Genomic DNA, 19,468 nt, shown 5'->3' on the forward strand with positions numbered 1-19,468 from the left:
GTAGAGAAGAGTCAGTACGGTAGTTATTTACAGACAGGATGCAGGTAGAGAAGAGTCAGTTCGGTAGTTATTTACAGACAGGATGCAGGTAGAGAAGAGTCAGTACGGTAGTTATTTACAGACAGGATGAAGGTAGAGAAGAGTCAGTTCGGTAGTTATTTACAGACAGGATGCAGGTAGAGAAGAGTCAGTTCGGTAGTTATTTACAGACAGGATGCAGGTAGAGAAGAGTCAGTTCGGTAGTTATTTACAGACAGGATGCAGGTAGAGAAGAGTCAGTTCGGTAGTTATTTACAGATAGGAAGCAGGTAGAGAAGAGTCAGTTCGGTAGTTATTTACAGACAGGATGCAGGTGGAGAAGAGTCAGTTCGGTAGTTATTTACAGACAGGATGCAGGTAGAGAAAAGTCAGTTCGGTAGTTATTTACAGACAGGATGCAGGTAGAGAAGAGTCAGTTCGGTAGTTATTTACAGACAGGATGAAGGTAGGGAGGAGTCAGTACGGTAGTTATTTACAGACAGGATGCAGGTAGAGAAGAGTCAGTACGGTAGTTATTTACAGACAGGATGCAGGTAGAGAAGAGTCAGTTCGGTAGTTATTTACAGACAGGATGCAGGTAGGGAAGAGTCAGTACGGTAGTTATTTACAGACAGGATGCAGGTAGAGAAGAGTCAGTTCGGTAGTTATTTACAGACAGGATGCAGGTAGAGAAGAGTCAGTTCGGTAGTTATTTACAGACAGGATGCAGGTAGAGAAGAGTCAGTTCGGTAGTTATTTACAGACAGGATGCAGGTAGAGAAGAGTCAGTTCGGTAGTTATTTACAGACAGGAAGCAGGTAGAGAAGAGTCAGTTCGGTAGTTATTTACAGACAGGATGCAGGTAGAGAAGAGTCAGTTCGGTAGTTATTTACAGACAGGATGCAGGTAGAGAAGAGTCAGTTCGGTAGTTATTTACAGACAGGATGCAGGTAGAGAAGAGTCAGTTCGGTAGTTATTTACAGACAGGATGCAGGTAGAGAAGAGTCAGTTCGGTAGTTATTTACAGACAGGATGCAGGTGGAGAAGAGTCAGTTCGGTAGTTATTTACAGACAGGATGCAGGTAGAGAAGAGTCAGTTCGGTAGTTATTTACAGACAGGATGCAGGTGGAGAAGAGTCAGTTCGGTAGTTATTTACAGACAGGATAAAGGTAGGGAAGAGTCAGTACGGTAGTTATTTACAGACAGGATGCAGGTAGAGAAGAGTCAGTACGGTAGTTATTTACAGACAGGATGCAGGTAGAGAAGAGTCAGTTCGGTAGTTATTTACAGACAGGATGAAGGTAGAGAAGAGTCAGTTCGGTAGTTATTTACAGACAGGATGAAGGTAGGGAAGAGTCAGTTCGGTAGTTATTTACAGACAGGATGAAGGTAGGGAAGAGTCAGTACGGTAGTTATTTACAGACAGGATGCAGGTAGGGAAGAGTCAGTTCGGTAGTTATTTACAGACAGGATGAAGGTGGGAGAAGAGTCAGTTCGGTAGTTATTTACAGACAGGATGAAGGTAGGGAAGAGTCAGTACGGTAGTTATTTACAGACAGGATGAAGGTAGGGAGGAGTCAGTACGGTAGTTATTTACAGACAGGATGCAGGTAGAGAAGAGTCAGTTCGGTAGTTATTTACAGACAGGATGCAGGTAGAGAAGAGTCAGTACGGTAGTTATTTACAGACAGGATGCAGGTAGAGAAGAGTCAGTTCGGTAGTTATTTACAGACAGGATGCAGGTAGAGAAGAGTCAGTACGGTAGTTATTTACAGACAGGATGCAGGTAGAGAAGAGTCAGTTCGGTAGTTATTTACAGACAGGATGCAGGTAGAGAAGAGTCAGTTCGGTAGTTATTTACAGACAGGATGCAGGTAGAGAAGAGTCAGTTCGGTAGTTATTTACAGACAGGAAGCAGGTAGAGAAGAGTCAGTTCGGTAGTTATTTACAGATAGGATGCAGGTGGAGAAGAGTCAGTTCGGTAGTTATTTACAGACAGGATGCAGGTGGAGAAGAGTCAGTTCGGTAGTTATTTACAGACAGGATGCAGGTAGAGAAGAGTCAGTTCGGTAGTTATTTACAGACAGGATGCAGGTGGAGAAGAGTCAGTTCGGTAGTTATTTACAGACAGGATGCAGGTGGAGAAGAGTCAGTTCGGTAGTTATTTACAGACAGGATGCAGGTAGAGAAGAGTCAGTTCGGTAGTTATTTACAGACAGGATGCAGGTGGAGAAGAGTCAGTTCGGTAGTTATTTACAGACAGGATAAAGGTAGGGAAGAGTCAGTACGGTAGTTATTTACAGACAGGATGCAGGCAGAGAAGAGTCAGTTCGGTAGTTATTTACAGACAGGATGCAGGTGGAGAAGAGTCAGTTCGGTAGTTATTTACAGACAGGATGAGGGTAGGGAAGAGTCAGTACGGTAGTTATTTACAGACAGGATGAAGGTAGGGAAGAGTCAGTACGGTAGTTATTTACAGACAGGATGAAGGTAGGGAAGAGTCAGTACGGTAGTTATTTACAGACAGGATGAAAGTAGAGAAGAGTCAGTTCGGTAGTTATTTACAGACAGGATGCAGGTAGAGAAGAGTCAGTACAGTAGTTATTTACAGTCGTGCTGGGGGAGTGTCATAAAGTAATTACCTTCTGGGCAGCCGCTCGCTCCCTCTCGCATCTTGACGGACACCTTGGCCTTTGACCATTGGAGCGTGACCCTGTGACCTCCTGACCCTGGGGGTCAACACACCAACACTCCGAGCCTTGGCACTGGATCTCCTGATACTGGCCGCTGTCATCACAGCTGGGCACGTACAGGGCAGAGGGCTCCCTCTCACAACCAGCACCACCGGACTGGGCGCTCTCAAACAGGACCCTGAACAGCTCACCTTTTGAATTCAAATGATTTTCATTTATTTGGGTAAAAAAACAACTAATACAGTAAGATGTACATTGAATCCCCAGTGGACAGCACATTTATCTAAACACTTGTTTCCAAAGAGGTCCTCGATGGTAGAAACAAATAGCTTGTAATGATTTTTAAAAGTCAAGACGAAGTTACAAAACAAACCTAGCTGGGTGCTGTCCTCAGCTTTGGATAAGAGGATGGTTTGGCGTAGGGTGGACAGGAAGTCCACGTTTTCCAGGGTGGCGCTGATGAGTTTAACTAGATCTTGGTTGTTTGTCAGACTGGCTTGACTGAAACTCAACGTCCCGCTGACACCGACGGCCCCAGTGAAGTTAAACATCCCAGCGTTTCCTAAGAACTTTCCTCCGAACAGGTTCTCCTGGAGTCTCTTGGGGTTGGAGGCTAGAGCTAGGGCCTTGAGGGCCATGGCCCCGCTAGGGAACATCCCCTGGATCGTCTCAGCCAGGATGTCTCCTAAATCGGATCGCTCAGAAAGAGACTCCATTAGAGACCCCAGCAGGAGCTGTTGGAGTTGGGGGCTGCATGGAGACAGGGGGCTTGGGGCTGAGTGTGTCTGTGAGTCCTTGGCTGATGGCACCGGACCTGAGGGGCTGGAGAGGAGCCTGGAGAGGGCCTGGCGACGCTCAGAGGTACAGTCCTTCACTCCAGCACCTGGGTTCAGTAGAGGGAAAATGCCATGTTTCTATGAATTTTCTGTAGGCCTAAAATATTGACTATTGTTTTTTAATGACTTCTATGTACAGCATGATAACCAAATGAATTTCCACCTGTGGGATAATAAAATCGACTGAAATGAAAATACAAAACAGCGCAGATAAGCTTTCATTCAGTAAGCGATTCTTGAGGTGTGCTCTCTTTCTGCACAGTCAATGGTATGGTACTGTTGGTTTGGAACACCTAAATGGTCAAATCACTATTTGAATCCAACAACACTGTTACTTAGTTACCACAGTCAGGGGATCCTCCATGTTGTCGTGTCCCAAAGATCTCCTTCCCTGTGGGGTCGACACACCAGCACTGCCCATCCGCCTGGCACTGGGTTGGCAACGTAACCCCCGTTGGAAGTACAGGACGGCACAAACACATTGCCAGCTTGGGCACCAGCGGATCGCTCGCTCTCACAAGGGCTGGGGCCTACATGACAGGTAGAGGGAGAGAGGGGAAATATAATGGAAACCAGAGGAGGCTGGTTACAGGAGGACAGCTTATAATGATAGCAGGAATAAAGTGAATGGTATCAAACACATGGAAAGCACGTGTTTAATGTGTTTGATTCCAGTCTATTTATTCGCTATGAGCCTGTCCTACAAATGAAGGTGCCACCAGCCACCACTGATAGAAACAATGCCAGATTGATGAAACTAACGTACATCTAAACCTGCCACTCATCGCCAGCTGGATGGCCAGGAATCTCCTCTGTAGGATGCGGTACATGTTGGTCTGGGAGAAGGAGAGGCCAGGTTCCAGACCTGAGAAGGCTGTGTCATACACCTCATCTAGCAGCAGCTCCACACCTGAACACAGGGAAACAAGCATTTTACTAACACACACTGTTTAATAGCGGCACGTCTTGCTCTTCATTGTAATCAGAGGGCTGATATAAATACTATGCATGCCAGTCTCTCTTGGTTAAGAGTTGAGGAGAGACTGACTGCATCACTTCTTTTACATTTTTATAAGAAACTTTCATGTGTTGAAAATCCCAAATTGTTTGCATAGTCAACTTAGACACAGCTCTGACACACACACTTTTCCCACCAGACATGCCACCAGGGTCTTTTCAAAGTCCCCAAATCCAGAACACGTTCAAGAAAGTGTACAGTATTATATAGAGCCATGATTACATCCATTCCATCTCATATTGCTCAAATAAACAGCAAACCTGGTTTCATAAAACTGATAAAGCAACACCTCACAACACCTCTATTGATATGTGACATTTTAAATGTATGTAGTTCTGTCCTTGTCTATTAATGTTCTGTATTATGTTTCATGTTCTGTGTGGACCCCAGGAAGAGGAGCTGCTGCTTTCTCAACAGCTAATAGGGATCCTAATAAAATACAAAATAGTTATTTAAAAATATCTATTTCTGATTCTTGATGAAAATCCAGTTAAGAGTTATTGTAAATAATGGTTCCTCTGTGTGTGTGTGTGTGTGTGTGTGTGTGTGTGTGTGTGTGTGTGTGTGTGTGCGTGTGTGTGTGTGTGTCACCTGTTGATGTTGCATCTATCTCACCTGTGCTGGGGAGCTCCCTGCCTCTGCTGTCAGCACAGAAACAGTAACTGGACACCTCTGGGAACATCTGTCTGAAGCTGCTGAACGTCTGGAATACTTTAGGGAACCTGTGGGAGATATCACACCTCTTCTCACTTCACTCTGTCTAAAATAGGCTAATAGAAGAGTAAAATACATGACAGTACTCTATAATACTAATTATAATACTACAATACTAATTATAGTACTATAATATACAGTACATGAAGATGACAAAGTAATTCAAGTTATCAGGGAGGAACTCATTATAGTTGTAATGAGTTAGCTCTTCCACGAAGATGGAAAGTATTTCTTTAACTTACAACATTGATTCACATACAATACTCTCTTCAAGAGTGCCTGCCTTGACAGTAAAAGGAAGCCTCAAAATAAAGATTTCATGTACTAAGTCGTCGCCATCATCCTTTTATTTGTTTGGCCGATATAAAAAAGGAATCTCTTCCTTTACGTTTTTTGATCTTGGAGTCATTTGAGAAATGTCTGCTGGCTGGCTGGCAGTTAAGACCAGTTCCTGAGTGGTTTTAGAGGACCAGGAACAACTTGACTCTTGACCCCTTGGCTGTACTTGGCTGGAGCCTGGAGTGATAACAGAGACAGTCTTGGCCAGGCTGGGGGCCAATCATGCAGAGTTCACTGCACAAGCCCGGGTGCAAACACTAAGTAGGGAATATGATGCTAGTTGTTGCCTAGAGACGGATGTCAAAACATCCTCTAGCCAGAAATAGACACAAGACCAAAATGATTATTATAAATTATAATTCAAGGTCTGAAAGTAGACATTTTTGTGTAGGCCTCTGTGGTAAGGGCTGGAATTTTTGCAGCTGCGCTAACTAAAAAGGACTGAAAGCCCTCCACATAAAGGAGATGAACGGCATACACTCATGAGATTGACAACGTGTAAACTATTGTCCAAACCCACATTCCAGATGAAAAGTTTACACATTGGTGGATTATCTGAAACATCTGGAATGATTACATTGTTTACTTTAGACACTGTGAAACATGTTTAATGAATGTGGGGAGGCAGGTAGCCTGGTGGTTGGAGTGTTGGGCCAGTAACCGAAAGGTTGCAAGATCGAATCCCTGAGCTGACAAGGTAAAAATCTGTCGTTCTGCCCCTGAACAAGGCAGTTAACCCACTGTTCCTAGACCGTCACTGTAGATAAGAATTTGTTCTTAACTGACTTGCCAAGTTAAATAAAAGGTACAAAAATTAAAATGTGTGAATTCTAAAAATTACAGTAAGTTCCCAGGAGACCAAGCATCTCTGTTCCAGTCACCATACACAAGAATAGGATGCTATCAGGTCAGCAGTGTAGAGCGAGGAGGGAGAGATAAAGTGAATTTAGGCTCCCAGTTCTCCTGCCACCGTGTCTAAATCCTGTCCCTGGGTCTAAGCATTACGTTGCCATCTACAGGCAGATACTATAAAAAGCTTTGTACAGGATCCCAATACACAGCCAGGTCAAAGTAAACCCCAGCAGTCTGATAGATCTCACACCTTCAAACACCAACTGAAGGATGAGATTCCAACGGTCTAACAGTGAATGTCAGCGTCCCAAACGGTACCCTATTCTCCTGATATAGTGCACCACTTTTGACAAGAGCCCTATGGACCCTGGTCAAAGTAGTGCACTACACATATGGAATAGGGTGTCATTTGGGGCGCAAACTTAGAGTGCATATCTTTCCCTTCCAGGCACTCACCTGTTGAACGTGTGCAGCAGATCCAAGACCATCCTGTCAGTGGTGTTGACAAACTTGCACTGCACGGAAAGGAAGGAGCCGTCGGCCGAGCAATGAGGGGGGGAGCGCTCCCCGACGCCGTGGAGGAGACGCCTCGATCTCACCTCACAGCTGCCTGGGCCTGAGGGAAAAGGTTGTTCTGATCAGCTCTCCTCATTTATATATTACTGTGCTGTGTGGCTAAGTTGGTAGAGCATGGCACTTGCAACGTCAGGATTTGTGGGTTTGATTCCCACTGGGGCCACACATTAGAAAATGGATGCACATAATACTGTAAGTCATAAATGACATATCAATACACAACACAAGTCATCCTGCTCCTAACTAACTCACACTGAGAGGGCTTTCCGTTCTGCCGGGTCCCGTAGATCTCCATGCCCTCCAGGTCTACACACCAGCACTGTCCCCGGGCGCTGTCACACTGCACCGCCTGGTACTCCCCAGAGGCCTGGCACTGGGGTACCAGGGGGCATCGCCACTCAGCAGGGCCTGCTGTCTGTGGAGCTGGCAGGACGTCAGACCTGTGGGAGGAGGAGGAGGAAGAGGAGGTAGAGGAAAAGGAGGAGGAAGAGGAGGAAAAGGAGGAGGAAGAGGAGGAGGTCAACGACGATAGACAGCATTTACATAGTGCATCTCAAAAGGTCTTCCAGTGTTCAACATGAGCCTGGCTAGGGTTCCAAAAGGAGAATTCATCCCATCTAGCACCAATGTGGTTTCACGTTAAAACAGATATTTCTAGGAAGAGGGGCGTTCTGCTCACAGTACACAGCTGATCCGTTCTGTCTGGTTCCAGAGATCTCAGCTCCCTCAGCGTTCACACACCAGCACTCACCACCAGCACCGCTGCACTGGACGTGTCTGGAGTACACAACAGTTAGAAGAGAGAAGGGAACAGAGGTCACTTCCCTAATGGCACCCTATTCCCAATCCCTATGTAGTGCACTACTTGCCTAAGGCTCCGGTCAAACGTAGTGCACTACATAGGGATAGGGTGCCATTTGGGACAAATACATGGAAATTGTTTCTTTACTGTCCTGGCTATCTTTACCGTCCTTGCTAGCTTTACCGTCCTGGCTAGCTTTATCGTCCTAGCTGGCTTTACCGTCCTAGCTAGCTTTACCGTCCTTGCTAGCTTTACCGTCCAGGCTAGCTTGTGTCAAATACAGCACTGTAAGGTATACCTGAATCTCCCATCCTCTGAGCACTGTGGGACATGGTCTTGTTGCCGGGCAGAACTAACACCACGTAGCGACTCACACTGACTCAGGGTCTCAGACTCCAGTTGGTATTCTGAAAACAGCAGCAAATACAATTTAGTCGTTCAAAACTGTCTCCATTTCTTGTCAGGAAATGTACATTTTTCTTCTACTTACATACACAGAGCCCATACACATAGGAAACAGACAGAAAACATAAACACAGCCTAAATTATATTACAATAAATACACTACATGGCCTCATTCCACAATCATGGGCATTAATGTTGTTGGTTCCCCCTTTGCTGATATAACAGCCTCCACTCTTCTGGGATGGTTTTCCACTAGATGTTGGAACATTGCTGCGGGGACTTGCGTCCATTCAGCCACAAGGGCATTAGTGAGGTCGGGCACTGATGTTGGACGATTAGGCCTGGCTCACAGTCGGCTTTCCAATTCATCCCAAAGGTGTTTAATGGGGTCAGGAACCTGTGCAGGACAGTCAAGTTCTTCCACACCGAACTCGACAAACCATTTCTATAAGGACCTCGCGTTGTGCACCGATGGCATTGTCATGCTGAAACAGGAAAGGGCTTTCCCCAAACTGTTGCCACAAAGTTGGAAACACAGAATCGTGCAGAATGTCATTGTTTTCTGTAGTGTTAAGATTTCCCTTCACTGGAATTAAAGGGCCTAGCCTGAACCATGAAAAACAGCCCCAGACCATTATTCCTTTTCTACCAAACTTTACAGTTGGCACTATGCTTTGGGGTAGGTAGTGCCAAACCCAGGTTCGTCCGTTGGACTGCTCCAGATGGTGAAGCGTGATTCATCACTCCAGAGAACGTGTTTCCACTGCTCCAGATGGTGAAGCGTGATTCATCACTCCAGAGAACGTGTTTCCACTGCTCCAGATGGTGAAGCGTAATTCATCACCCCAGAAAACGTGTTTCCACTGCTCCAGATGGTGAAGCGTGATTCATCACTCCAGAGAACGTGTTTCCACTGCTCCAGATGGTGAAGCGTGATTCATCACTCCAGAGAACGTGTTTCCACTGCTCCAGATGGTGAAGCGTGATTCATCACCCCAGAGAACGTGTTTCCACTGCTCCAGATGGTGAAGCGTGATTCATCACCCCAGAGAACGTGTTTCCACTGCTCCAGATGGTGAAGCGTGATTCATCACCCCAGAGAACGTGTTTCCACTGCTCCAGATGGTGAAGCGTGATTCATCACTCCAGAGAACGTGTTTCCACTGCTCCAGATGGTGAAGCGTGATTCATCACCCCAGAGAACGTGTTTCCACTGCTCCAGATGGTGAAGCGTGATTCATCACCCCAGAGAACGTGTTTCCACTGCTCCAGATGGTGAAGCGTGATTCATCACCCCAGAGAACGTGTTTCCACTGCTCCAGATGGTGAAGCGTGATTCATCACCCCAGAGAACGTGTTTCCACTGCTCCAGATGGTGAAGCGTGATTCATCACCCCAGAGAACGTGTTTCCACTGCTCCAGATGGTGAAGCGTGATTCATCACCCCAGAGAACGTGTTTCCACTGCTCCAGATGGTGAAGCGTGATTCATCACCTCCAGAGAACGTGTTTCCACTGCTCCAGATGGTGAAGCGTGATTCATCACCCCAGAGAACGTGTTTCCACTGCTCCAGATGGTGAAGCGTGATTCATCACTCCAGAGAACGTGTTTCCACTGCTCCAGATGGTGAAGCGTGATTCATCACCCCAGAGAACGTGTTTCCACTGCTCCAGATGGTGAAGCGTGATTCATCACTCCAGAGAACGTGTTTCCACTGCTCCAGATGGTGAAGCGTGATTCATCACCCCAGAGAACGTGTTTCCACTGCTCCAGATGGTGAAGCGTAATTCATCACCCCAGAGAACGTGTTTCCACTGCTCCAGAGTCCAATGGCGGCGAGCTTTATACAACTCCAGCCGTGGCTTGGCATTGTGATCTTAGGCTTGTGAGCGGCTGCTCGGCCATGAAAACACGTTTCACGAAGCTCCCGACGAACAGTTCTTGTGCTGACGTTGCATTCAGAGGCAGTTTGGAACACGGTAGCGAGTGCTGCAACCAAGGACACGATTTTCTTTGCACTATGTGCTTCAGCACAAGGTGGTCCCGTTCTGTGAGCTTGTGTGGCCTACCACTTCACAGCTGAGCCGTTGTTGCTCCTAGACGTTTCCACTTCACAATAACAGCACTTACAGTTGACCGGGGCAGCTCTAACAGGGCAGAAATTTGACAAACTGACTTGTTGGAAAGGTGGCATCCTATGACGGTGCCACGTTGAAAGTCACTGAGCTCATCAGTATGGGCCATTCTACTGCCAATGTTTGTCTATGGAGTTTGCATGGCGGTGTGCTCAATTTTATACTGGCTGAAATAGCCGAATCCACTAATTTGAAGGGGTGTCCACATAGTTTTGTATATATAGTGGATATACAAAATAATGATAAACATAGAAAAAGCATCATCAGAAATAAGAGGTTTAAATTATAGCTGAAAATAACTTTGAAATATTCAAAAACCCAAGATAAACTAAGAGCCCTAAGGTGTTACCTGAAATCTTCCCGTCAGACAGACAGAGGCAGCACAGCAGAATGGAGGAGATCTGAACCAGGCTCATCATCTTCCTGTCTGTCCCTCCGTTGAACTGTGAGGAGACTGGGACTAACGCTCTGGATTTATACCATCAGTGCTATCTGCAATGTCATCCTCCCTAGGTAGTCACTGCACTCAGGATGGAGTGTGTGACACACGTGGTCCTCACTCACCAAACATGGAACACTCATGTGTGTTTGGAACAATGGAAATTCTGGAACATTCTAGTGGGAGCAGCCAAGCCTGAGACTCAGAGGGCCATCAGAAGAGAGGAGTTGGTCAAGCAAGACTTGACCTGGGATGCATTAGAAACCTAGAAACCAATCGGAAGAAAACGGACAGAAACGTCGGAGGGACGATCTGAATTTGTCCAATAAGAAACTGTTGTTTACGTTGCAAAAAAAAATTATACGGTTTACACTAATAAATACGACCCAGGTGAACATGACTTGCACCTTCAGGACGATGCTCTTTCAAGAGCCAACGGATGACAGGTTTCTGAAGTCAAATGACATAAAACAAGTCCAGCAACAGACAACACAAATGAACAATTGAATGTGTAACAGTATAACACACACACCAACTTGGTAATATAATCATTGAAAATAATAACCGTAAGACGAGAAATTAAATATCCAGAATATCTTTTTTAATGGCATTGTACATGTAGTAAATCACATAAAGAACAGGTCTTAAATAAACTCTTAATGTACAGCTGGTATATGTCAATAAAAATCTACTTTGTTTTATACCCTACCGGCTGGTTCTAAAACACTTTTTATACAGGTTAATAGAAACGCTAAATAAACATAGTCATTTTTCTTCAAGTATATTTTATCCTCTTATGCCTTCTATAGATGTTTCCTCATCTTTACAGTTATAAAACTGTACATAAAAAGACCCAACAACAGCAATCAACACATTGCTTTTTATACGCATTTACATCCAGCTGGCAATTTAGCTTACTGTGGTACAAGTCAAACGTGTCCACTTAGTCAGAAGACATTGTGGTGTTGTGACGTAGCAGCCATACTGGGGCCGTACTGAAAGCATCAAAAACCCCACAGACAGAGGCTACGTCCCCAAATGGCACCCTATTCCCTACATAGTGCACTACTTTTGAACAAGCTCCATAGGGCTCTGGTCAAAAGTAGTGCACTACATAGGGAATAGGGTGCCATTTCAGGATGTGTACACAGAGACAAACGTGCCACAGATGTCCCGTGACATCAAGGCCATTCCGTGGTTGTCATGGAGATATCCTGAAGACACACAGTCGTATGTCTGTCTGTGGATTGGGTATATTATATACACCAGTAAAATATACTCATCCTTTCCCATGTTGAATCAGTGAGAATGATAACATTGTAAACTTGGTGGTTCATACTTTCAGACTTGGCACATAAGAGAATGAAAGTTAATGATTGTAAAAGGTGGCAATAGATTCCTGAAATGAAATCAGAATGCAGCCGCTAAATGACTGATGTTAGCACTGGTTTTTAACAAATCATCTAACCATAGTGTGAACTTGAGGGGGAACTCGAAATTTTAAAACATCTCAAACAAGTTTCAGACCACGCTTCCAAAACAGAACAGATTTCTGGCAGGTTAAAGCTTGCTACAATATCATCTAACATTCACCTTGGTGATTTCGTTTTTGCATTAACTCATATCACACAAGCAAGGCTTCTACAGCTCTGCTCCTACTGAGGCAAGAGAGTGATGGGATGTTTCCCAAATGGCCCCCTATATTCTGTAGTGTACTACGGTCTAAAGTAGTGCACTATAAAGGGAATAGGGTTCTATTTGGGATGGGCCCATGAGGTGATATCATTGCATTTTAATAATCTAATTGAATTAAATTGAATTTCAGCTATATCATAGAATGCGTGTGAACGATTTAACGTACGTGGACAAACCCTCATTCCTGGTTATGAAAACGTTGTGGGAACTTCATAACAGGGAGTCTTAGTTAAAACAACAAACGTCCTGGGCCCTACAAACTAATACTGTATTCAACTGGTACTTTTCATCCAGAAGTCCCATTTTGTCAACTCAATACTTTGTTACTCCAACTCAAAACACTCTTCTTTCTAATACCAAGAGTCCACTGGACTCAGCTCTTTCCTGTTGGTCTCTATACATCCATTCATCCCCCTTGTATTGAGCCAACTGAAGGTGTGCTCAGTTTGACAGTTTATGGACCACAGCAGACGGTGTGCTTCGGTGCCAGAGAGAGAGGACGGGGTTCCTGTCTGTCTGTATCAGAGGGTAGTGGGTACACCCTGGGTTTGGATTGGACTCTCCTCTGTCAAGTGCTGTGATGACACCAGATGCCTAGTGCTGTGGCCATACTAACCAGGGCCAGACACGGGCCAGACTCTGGCTAGGTCAGGCCAACCCAAACTCACACAGAACACAGGGTGCTCATCTGTTGCACCTTGCTCAGGTCTGTGAGGAGCTGCTTGATGCGGTGTTTGAGCTGAGGCAGTCTGGCCAGGGGGTCCGGAGGCTCCAACTCCCCAGTGAAGTCCAGCCAGCTCTCCAACACTGAGGGACACAGAGAGATAGAGAGACGGTTAGGATCTAATAAAGTAAGAACAAGTTCCTCCTTCATTTACAATGGGGTCATTACCTCCTACTCCTTTGGTAGTAGTCTACAGGACAGTGTATTAGTCTGTAGAACAGTGTATTATTAGTCTATAGGATAGAACAGTGTATTATTAGTCTATAGGACAGTATTATTAGTCTATAGGACAGTATTATTAGTCTATAGGATAGGACTGTGTATAATTAGTCTATAGGATAGGACTGTGTATTATTAGTCTATAGAACAGTGTATTATTAGTCTATAGGACAGTATTATTAGTCTATAGGACAGTATTATTAGTCTATAGGACTGTGTATTATTAGTCTATAGGATAGGACAGTGTATTATTAGTCTATAGGATAGGACAGTGTATTATTAGTCTATAGGATAGGACAGTGTATTATTAGTCTATAATACACTGTTAGTCTATAATATGTTTAAAGTAATGACTAAAGAATTCCACCCTGAAACGTATAAGACTATGTGAAATGTATTAGAATTATAAGACTATAATCCAATAATGTATGTGTGAGACAAGGGTGAGAAATGTATGGTTGAGAAAACAAAAGACAAGTGTATAATTAGTCTATAGGATAGGACAGTGTATTATTAGTCTATAGGATAGGACAGTATTAGTCTATAGGATAGGACAGTATTAGTCTATAGGATAGGACAGTATTAGTCTATAGGATAGGACAGTATTAGTTTATAGGATAGGACAGTGTATTATAGTCTATAGGATAGGACAGTATTAGTCTATAGGATAGGACAGTATTAGTTTATAGGATAGGACAGTATTAGTTTTATAGGATAGGACAGTATTAGTTTATAGGATAGGACAGTATTAGTTTATAGGATAGGACAGTGTATTATTAGTTTATAGGATAGGACAGTATTAGTCTATAGGATAGGACAGTATTAGTCTATAGGATAGGACAGTATTAGTTTATAGGATAGGACAGTATTAGTCTATAGGATAGGACAGTATTAGTCTATAGGATAGGACAGTATTAGTCTATAGGATAGGACAGTATTAGTCTATAGGATAGGACAGTATTAGTCTATAGGATAGGACAGTATTAGTTTATGGATGGACAGTGTGTAATTAGTTTATTGGATAGGACAGTGTATTATTAGTTTATTGGATAGGACAGTGTATTATTAGTTTATTGGATAGGACAGTATTTATTGAATAGGACAAACGACCCCATTTACCATCAAGCTCCTTCTCTATGAGGTCCATCCTGCCTGCCACCTGGTTCTGAACATCTTCTATGTGAGTGAGGAGATTCATTTGCCACTGGAGACAGTTCCTGGCATGTTCCACTGAGTCTGGTCCCCTCTCATTCAGACAGCCAGGCACAGCCAGCATTGAGTCTGGTCCCCTCTCATTCAGACAGCCAGGCACAGCCAGGGCAGTTGTCTTCTGTTGACAACACACAGCATTAACTCAACCACAAAAATCCAATCAAAATTGATCGCAACACATTTTACAATTCAAAAAATAAAAATGAAAGCCGGTAGCCTAGTGGTTAGAGAGGCGAGACAGCGACCAGAGGGTTCAAATCCCGGGTCTGACAGGAAAAATCTGTCCCGGAAGTGAGCTGGCAACCGGAGGGTTACATGTATCAAACCCTAGATACCAAGGCTTGCCTTTGTGCACTGCTCCACGGGCACCTCCCAGCACCTACCTCTCCATGTAGTGTATTGTCTTTAGGAGGTTGAGATCAACAGTCCCCTGTTCCTACCTCTCCATGTAGTGTATTGTCTTTAGGAGAGGTTGAGATCAACAGTCCCCTGTTCCTACCTCTCCATGTAGTGTATTATCTTTAGGAGGTTGAGATCAACAGTCCCCTGTTCCTACCTCTCCATTAGTGTATTATCTTTAGGAGGTTGAGATCAACAGTCCCCTGTTCCTACCTCTCCATGTAGTGTATTGTCTTTAGGAGAGGTTGAGATCAACAGTCCCCTGTTCCTACCTCTCCATGTAGTGTATTGTCTTTAGGAGAGGTTGAGATCAACAGTCCCCTGTTCCTACCTCTCCATGTAGTGTATTGTCTTTAGGAGAGGTTGAGATCAACAGTCCCCTGTTCCTACCTCTCCATGTAGTGTATTATCTTTAGGAGGTTGAGATCAACAGTCCCCTGTTCCTACCTCTCCATGTAGTGTATTATCTTTAGGAGAGGTTGAGATAAACAATCCCCTGTTCCTACCTCTCCATGTAGTGTATTGTCTTTAGGAGAGGTTGAGATCAACAGTCCCCTGTTCCTACCTCTCCATGTAGTGTATTGTCTTTAGGAGAGGTTGAGATCAACAGTCCCCTGTTCCTACCTCTCCATGTAGTGTATTATCTTTAGGAGAGGTTGAGATCAACAGTCCCCTGTTCCTACCTCTCCATGTAGTGTATTGTCTTTAGGAGAGGTTGAGATCAACAGTCCCCTGTTCCTACCTCTCCATGTAGTGTATTGTCTTTAGGAGAGGTTGAGATCAACAGTCCCCTGTTCCTACCTCTCCATGTAGTGTATTGTCTTTAGGAGAGGTTGAGATCAACAGTCCCCTGTTCCTACCTCTCCATGTAGTGTATTGTCTTTAGGAGAGGTTGAGATCAACAGTCCCCTGTTCCTACCTCTCCATGTAGTGTATTGTCTTTAGGAGGTTGAGATCAACAGTCCCCTGTTCCTACCTCTCCATGTAGTGTATTATCTTTAGGAGAGGTTGAGATCAACAGTCCCCTGTTCCTACCTCTCCATGTAGTGTATTATCTTTAGGAGAGGTTGAGATCAACAGTCCCCTGTTCCTACCTCTCCATGTAGTGTATTGTCTTTAGGAGGTTGAGATCAACAGTCCCCTGTTCCTACCTCTCCATGTAGTGTATTATCTTTAGGAGAGGTTGAGATCAACAGTCCCCTGTTCCTACCTCTCCATGTAGTGTATTGTCTTTAGGAGAGGTTGAGATCAACAGTCCCCTGTTCCTACCTCTCCATGTAGTGTATTGTCTTTAGGAGGTTGAGATCAACAGTCCCCTGTTCCTACCTCTCCATGTAGTGTATTATCTTTAGGAGAGGTTGAGATCAACAGTCCCCTGTTCCTACCTCTCCATGTAGTGTATTGTCTTTAGGAGGTTGAGATCAACAGTCCCCTGTTCCTACCTCTCCATGTAGTGTATTGTCTTTAGGAGAGGTTGAGATCAACAGTCCCCTGTTCCTACCTCTCCATGTAGTGTATTGTCTTTAGGAGAGGTTGAGATCAACAGTCCCCTGTTCCTACCTCTCCATGTAGTGTATTGTCTTTAGGAGAGGTTGAGATCAACAGTCCCCTGTTCCTACCTCTCCATGTAGTGTATTGTCTTTAGGAGAGGTTGAGATCAACAGTCCCCTGTTCCTACCTCTCCATGTAGTGTATTGTCTTTAGGAGAGGTTGAGATCAACAGTCCCCTGTTCCTACCTCTCCATGTAGTGTATTGTCTTTAGGAGAGGTTGAGATCAACAGTCCCCTGTTCCTACCTCTCCATGTAGTGTATTGTCTTTAGGAGAGGTTGAGATCAACAGTCCCCTGTTCCTACCTCTCCATGTAGTGTATTGTCTTTAGGAGAGGTTGAGATCAACAGTCCCCTGTTCCTACCTCTCCATGTAGTGTATTGTCTTTAGGAGAGGTTGAGATCAACAGTCCCCTGTTCCTACCTCTCCATGTAGTGTATTGTCTTTAGGAGGTTGAGATCAACAGTCCCCTGTTCCTACCTCTCCATGTAGTGTATTGTCTTTAGGAGAGGTTGAGATCAACAGTCCCCTGTTCCTACCTCTCCATGTAGTGTATTGTCTTTAGGAGAGGTTGAGATCAACAGTCCCCTGTTCCTACCTCTCCATGTAGTGTATTGTCTTTAGGAGAGGTTGAGATAAACAGTCCCCTGTTCCTACCTCTCCATGTAGTGTATTGTCTTTAGGAGAGGTTGAGATCAACAGTCCCCTGTTCCTACCTCTCCATGTAGTGTATTGTCTTTAGGAGAGGTTGAGATCAACAGTCCCCTGTTCCTACCTCTCCATGTAGTGTATTGTCTTTAGGAGAGGTTGAGATCAACAGTCCCCTGTTCCTACCTCTCCATGTAGTGTATTGTCTTTAGGAGAGGTTGAGATCAACAGTCCCCTGTTCCTACCTCTCCATGTAGTGTATTGTCTTTAGGAGAGGTTGAGATCAACAGTCCCCTGTTCCTACCTCTCCATGTAGTGTATTGTCTTTAGGAGAGGTTGAGATCAACAGTCCCCTGTTCCTACCTCTCCATGTAGTGTATTGTCTTTAGGAGAGGTTGAGATCAACAGTCCCCTGTTCCTACCTCTCCATGTAGTGTATTGTCTTTAGGAGAGGTTGAGATCAACAGTCCCCTGTTCCTACCTCTCCATGTAGTGTATTGTCTTTAGGAGAGGTTGAGATCAACAGTCCCCTGTTCCTACCTCTCCATGTAGTGTATTGTCTTTAGGAGAGGTTGAGATCAACAGTCCCCTGTTCCTACCTCTCCATGTAGTGTATTGTCTTTAGGAGAGGTTGAGATCAACAGTCCCCTGTTCCTACCTCTCCATGTAGTGTATTGTCTTTAGGAGAGGTTGAGATCAACAGTCCCCTGTTCCTACCTCTCCATGTAGTGTATTGTCTTTAGGAGAGGTTGAGATCAACAGTCCCCTGTTCCTACCTCTCCATGTAGTGTATTGTCTTTAGGAGAGGTTGAGATCAACAGTCCCCTGTTCCTACCTCTCCATGTAGTGTATTGTCTTTAGGAGAGGTTGAGATCAACAGTCCCCTGTTCCTACCTCTCCATGTAGTGTATTGTCTTTAGGAGAGGTTGAGATCAACAGTCCCCTGTTCCTACCTCTCCATGTAGTGTATTGTCTTTAGGAGAGGTTGAGATCAACAGTCCCCTGTTCCTACCTCTCCATGTAGTGTATTGTCTTTAGGAGAGGTTGAGATCAACAGTCCCCTGTTCCTACCTCTCCATGTAGTGTATTGTCTTTAGGAGAGGTTGAGATCAACAGTCCCCTGTTCCTACCTCTCCATGTAGTGTATTGTCTTTAGGAGAGGTTGAGATCAACAGTCCCCTGTTCCTACCTCTCCATGTAGTGTATTATCTTTAGGAGGTTGAGATCAACAGTCCCCTGCTCCTACCTCTCCATGTAGTGTATTGTCTTTAGGAGGTTGAGATCAACAGTCCCCTGTTCCTACCTCTCCATGTAGTGTATTGTCTTTAGGAGAGGTTGAGATCAACAGTCCCCTGTTCCTACCTCTCCATGTAGTGTATTGTCTTTAGGAGAGGTTGAGATCAACAGTCCCCTGTTCCTACCTCTCCATGTAGTGTATTATCTTTAGGAGAGGTTGAGATAAACAATCCCCTGTTCCTACCTCTCCATGTAGTGTATTGTCTTTAGGAGAGGTTGAGATCAACAGTCCCCTGTTCCTACCTCTCCATGTAGTGTATTATCTTTAGGAGAGGTTGAGATCAACAGTCCCCTGTTCCTACCTCTCCATGTAGTGTATTGTCTTTAGGAGAGGTTGAGATCAACAGTCCCCTGTTCCTACCTCTCCATGTAGTGTATTGTCTTTAGGAGAGGTTGAGATCAACAGTCCCCTGTTCCTACCTCTCCATGTAGTGTATTGTCTTTAGGAGAGGTTGAGATCAACAGTCCCCTGTTCCTACCTCTCCATGTAGTGTATTGTCTTTAGGAGAGGTTGAGATCAACAGTCCCCTGTTCCTACCTCTCCATGTAGTGTATTGTCTTTAGGAGAGGTTGAGATCAACAGTCCCCTGTTCCTACCTCTCCATGTAGTGTATTATCTTTAGGAGAGGTTGAGATCAACAGTCCCCTGTTCCTACCTCTCCATGTAGTGTATTATCTTTAGGAGAGGTTGAGATCAACAGTCCCCTGTTCCTACCTCTCCATGTAGTGTATTGTCTTTAGGAGGTTGAGATCAACAGTCCCCTGTTCCTACCTCTCCATGTAGTGTATTATCTTTAGGAGAGGTTGAGATCAACAGTCCCCTGTTCCTACCTCTCCATGTAGTGTATTGTCTTTAGGAGAGGTTGAGATCAACAGTCCCCTGTTCCTACCTCTCCA

At 44.6% G+C, this 19,468-nt stretch overlaps 2 protein-coding genes across 13 annotated transcripts in view; both read right to left on the bottom strand.

Moving 5' to 3' along the window:
- The window catches only part of LOC106596178 (thyroglobulin-like), a 95,990-nt gene extending 85,169 nt beyond the window's left edge, over positions 1-10,821 (bottom strand). Inside the window, 12 exon segments of the mRNA XM_045717770.1 lie at positions 2,662-2,903; positions 3,086-3,595; positions 3,892-3,988; positions 3,990-4,078; positions 4,315-4,458; positions 5,182-5,288; positions 6,928-7,087; positions 7,300-7,434; positions 7,437-7,487; positions 7,727-7,824; positions 8,148-8,256; positions 10,739-10,821. Coding sequence (XP_045573726.1) covers positions 2,662-2,903; positions 3,086-3,595; positions 3,892-3,988; positions 3,990-4,078; positions 4,315-4,458; positions 5,182-5,288; positions 6,928-7,087; positions 7,300-7,434; positions 7,437-7,487; positions 7,727-7,824; positions 8,148-8,256; positions 10,739-10,808 — 1,812 coding nt within the window. The 5' untranslated portion in view covers positions 10,809-10,821.
- Positions 10,822-11,407: 586 nt separating this feature from the next.
- phf20l1 (PHD finger protein 20 like 1) overlaps positions 11,408-19,468 on the bottom strand; it is a 37,828-nt gene continuing 29,767 nt past the window's right edge. For 10 of the 12 annotated variants that reach the window (XM_045719272.1, XM_045719277.1, XM_045719276.1 and 7 more), the window contains 2 exons: positions 14,586-14,796; positions 11,408-13,330 (listed from right to left, as the gene is read on the bottom strand). In XM_045719272.1, coding sequence (XP_045575228.1) covers positions 13,188-13,330; positions 14,586-14,796 — 354 coding nt within the window. In that variant the 3' untranslated portion in view covers positions 11,408-13,187. The remainder of the gene's footprint in view (positions 13,331-14,585; positions 14,797-19,468) is intronic. The other 2 variants (XM_045719274.1, XM_045719271.1) reach the window with 1 other exon arrangement.

Source organism: Salmo salar, chromosome ssa05 (genome assembly GCF_905237065.1).
Source record: "Salmo salar chromosome ssa05, Ssal_v3.1, whole genome shotgun sequence".
Taxonomy (NCBI): domain Eukaryota; kingdom Metazoa; phylum Chordata; class Actinopteri; order Salmoniformes; family Salmonidae; genus Salmo; species Salmo salar.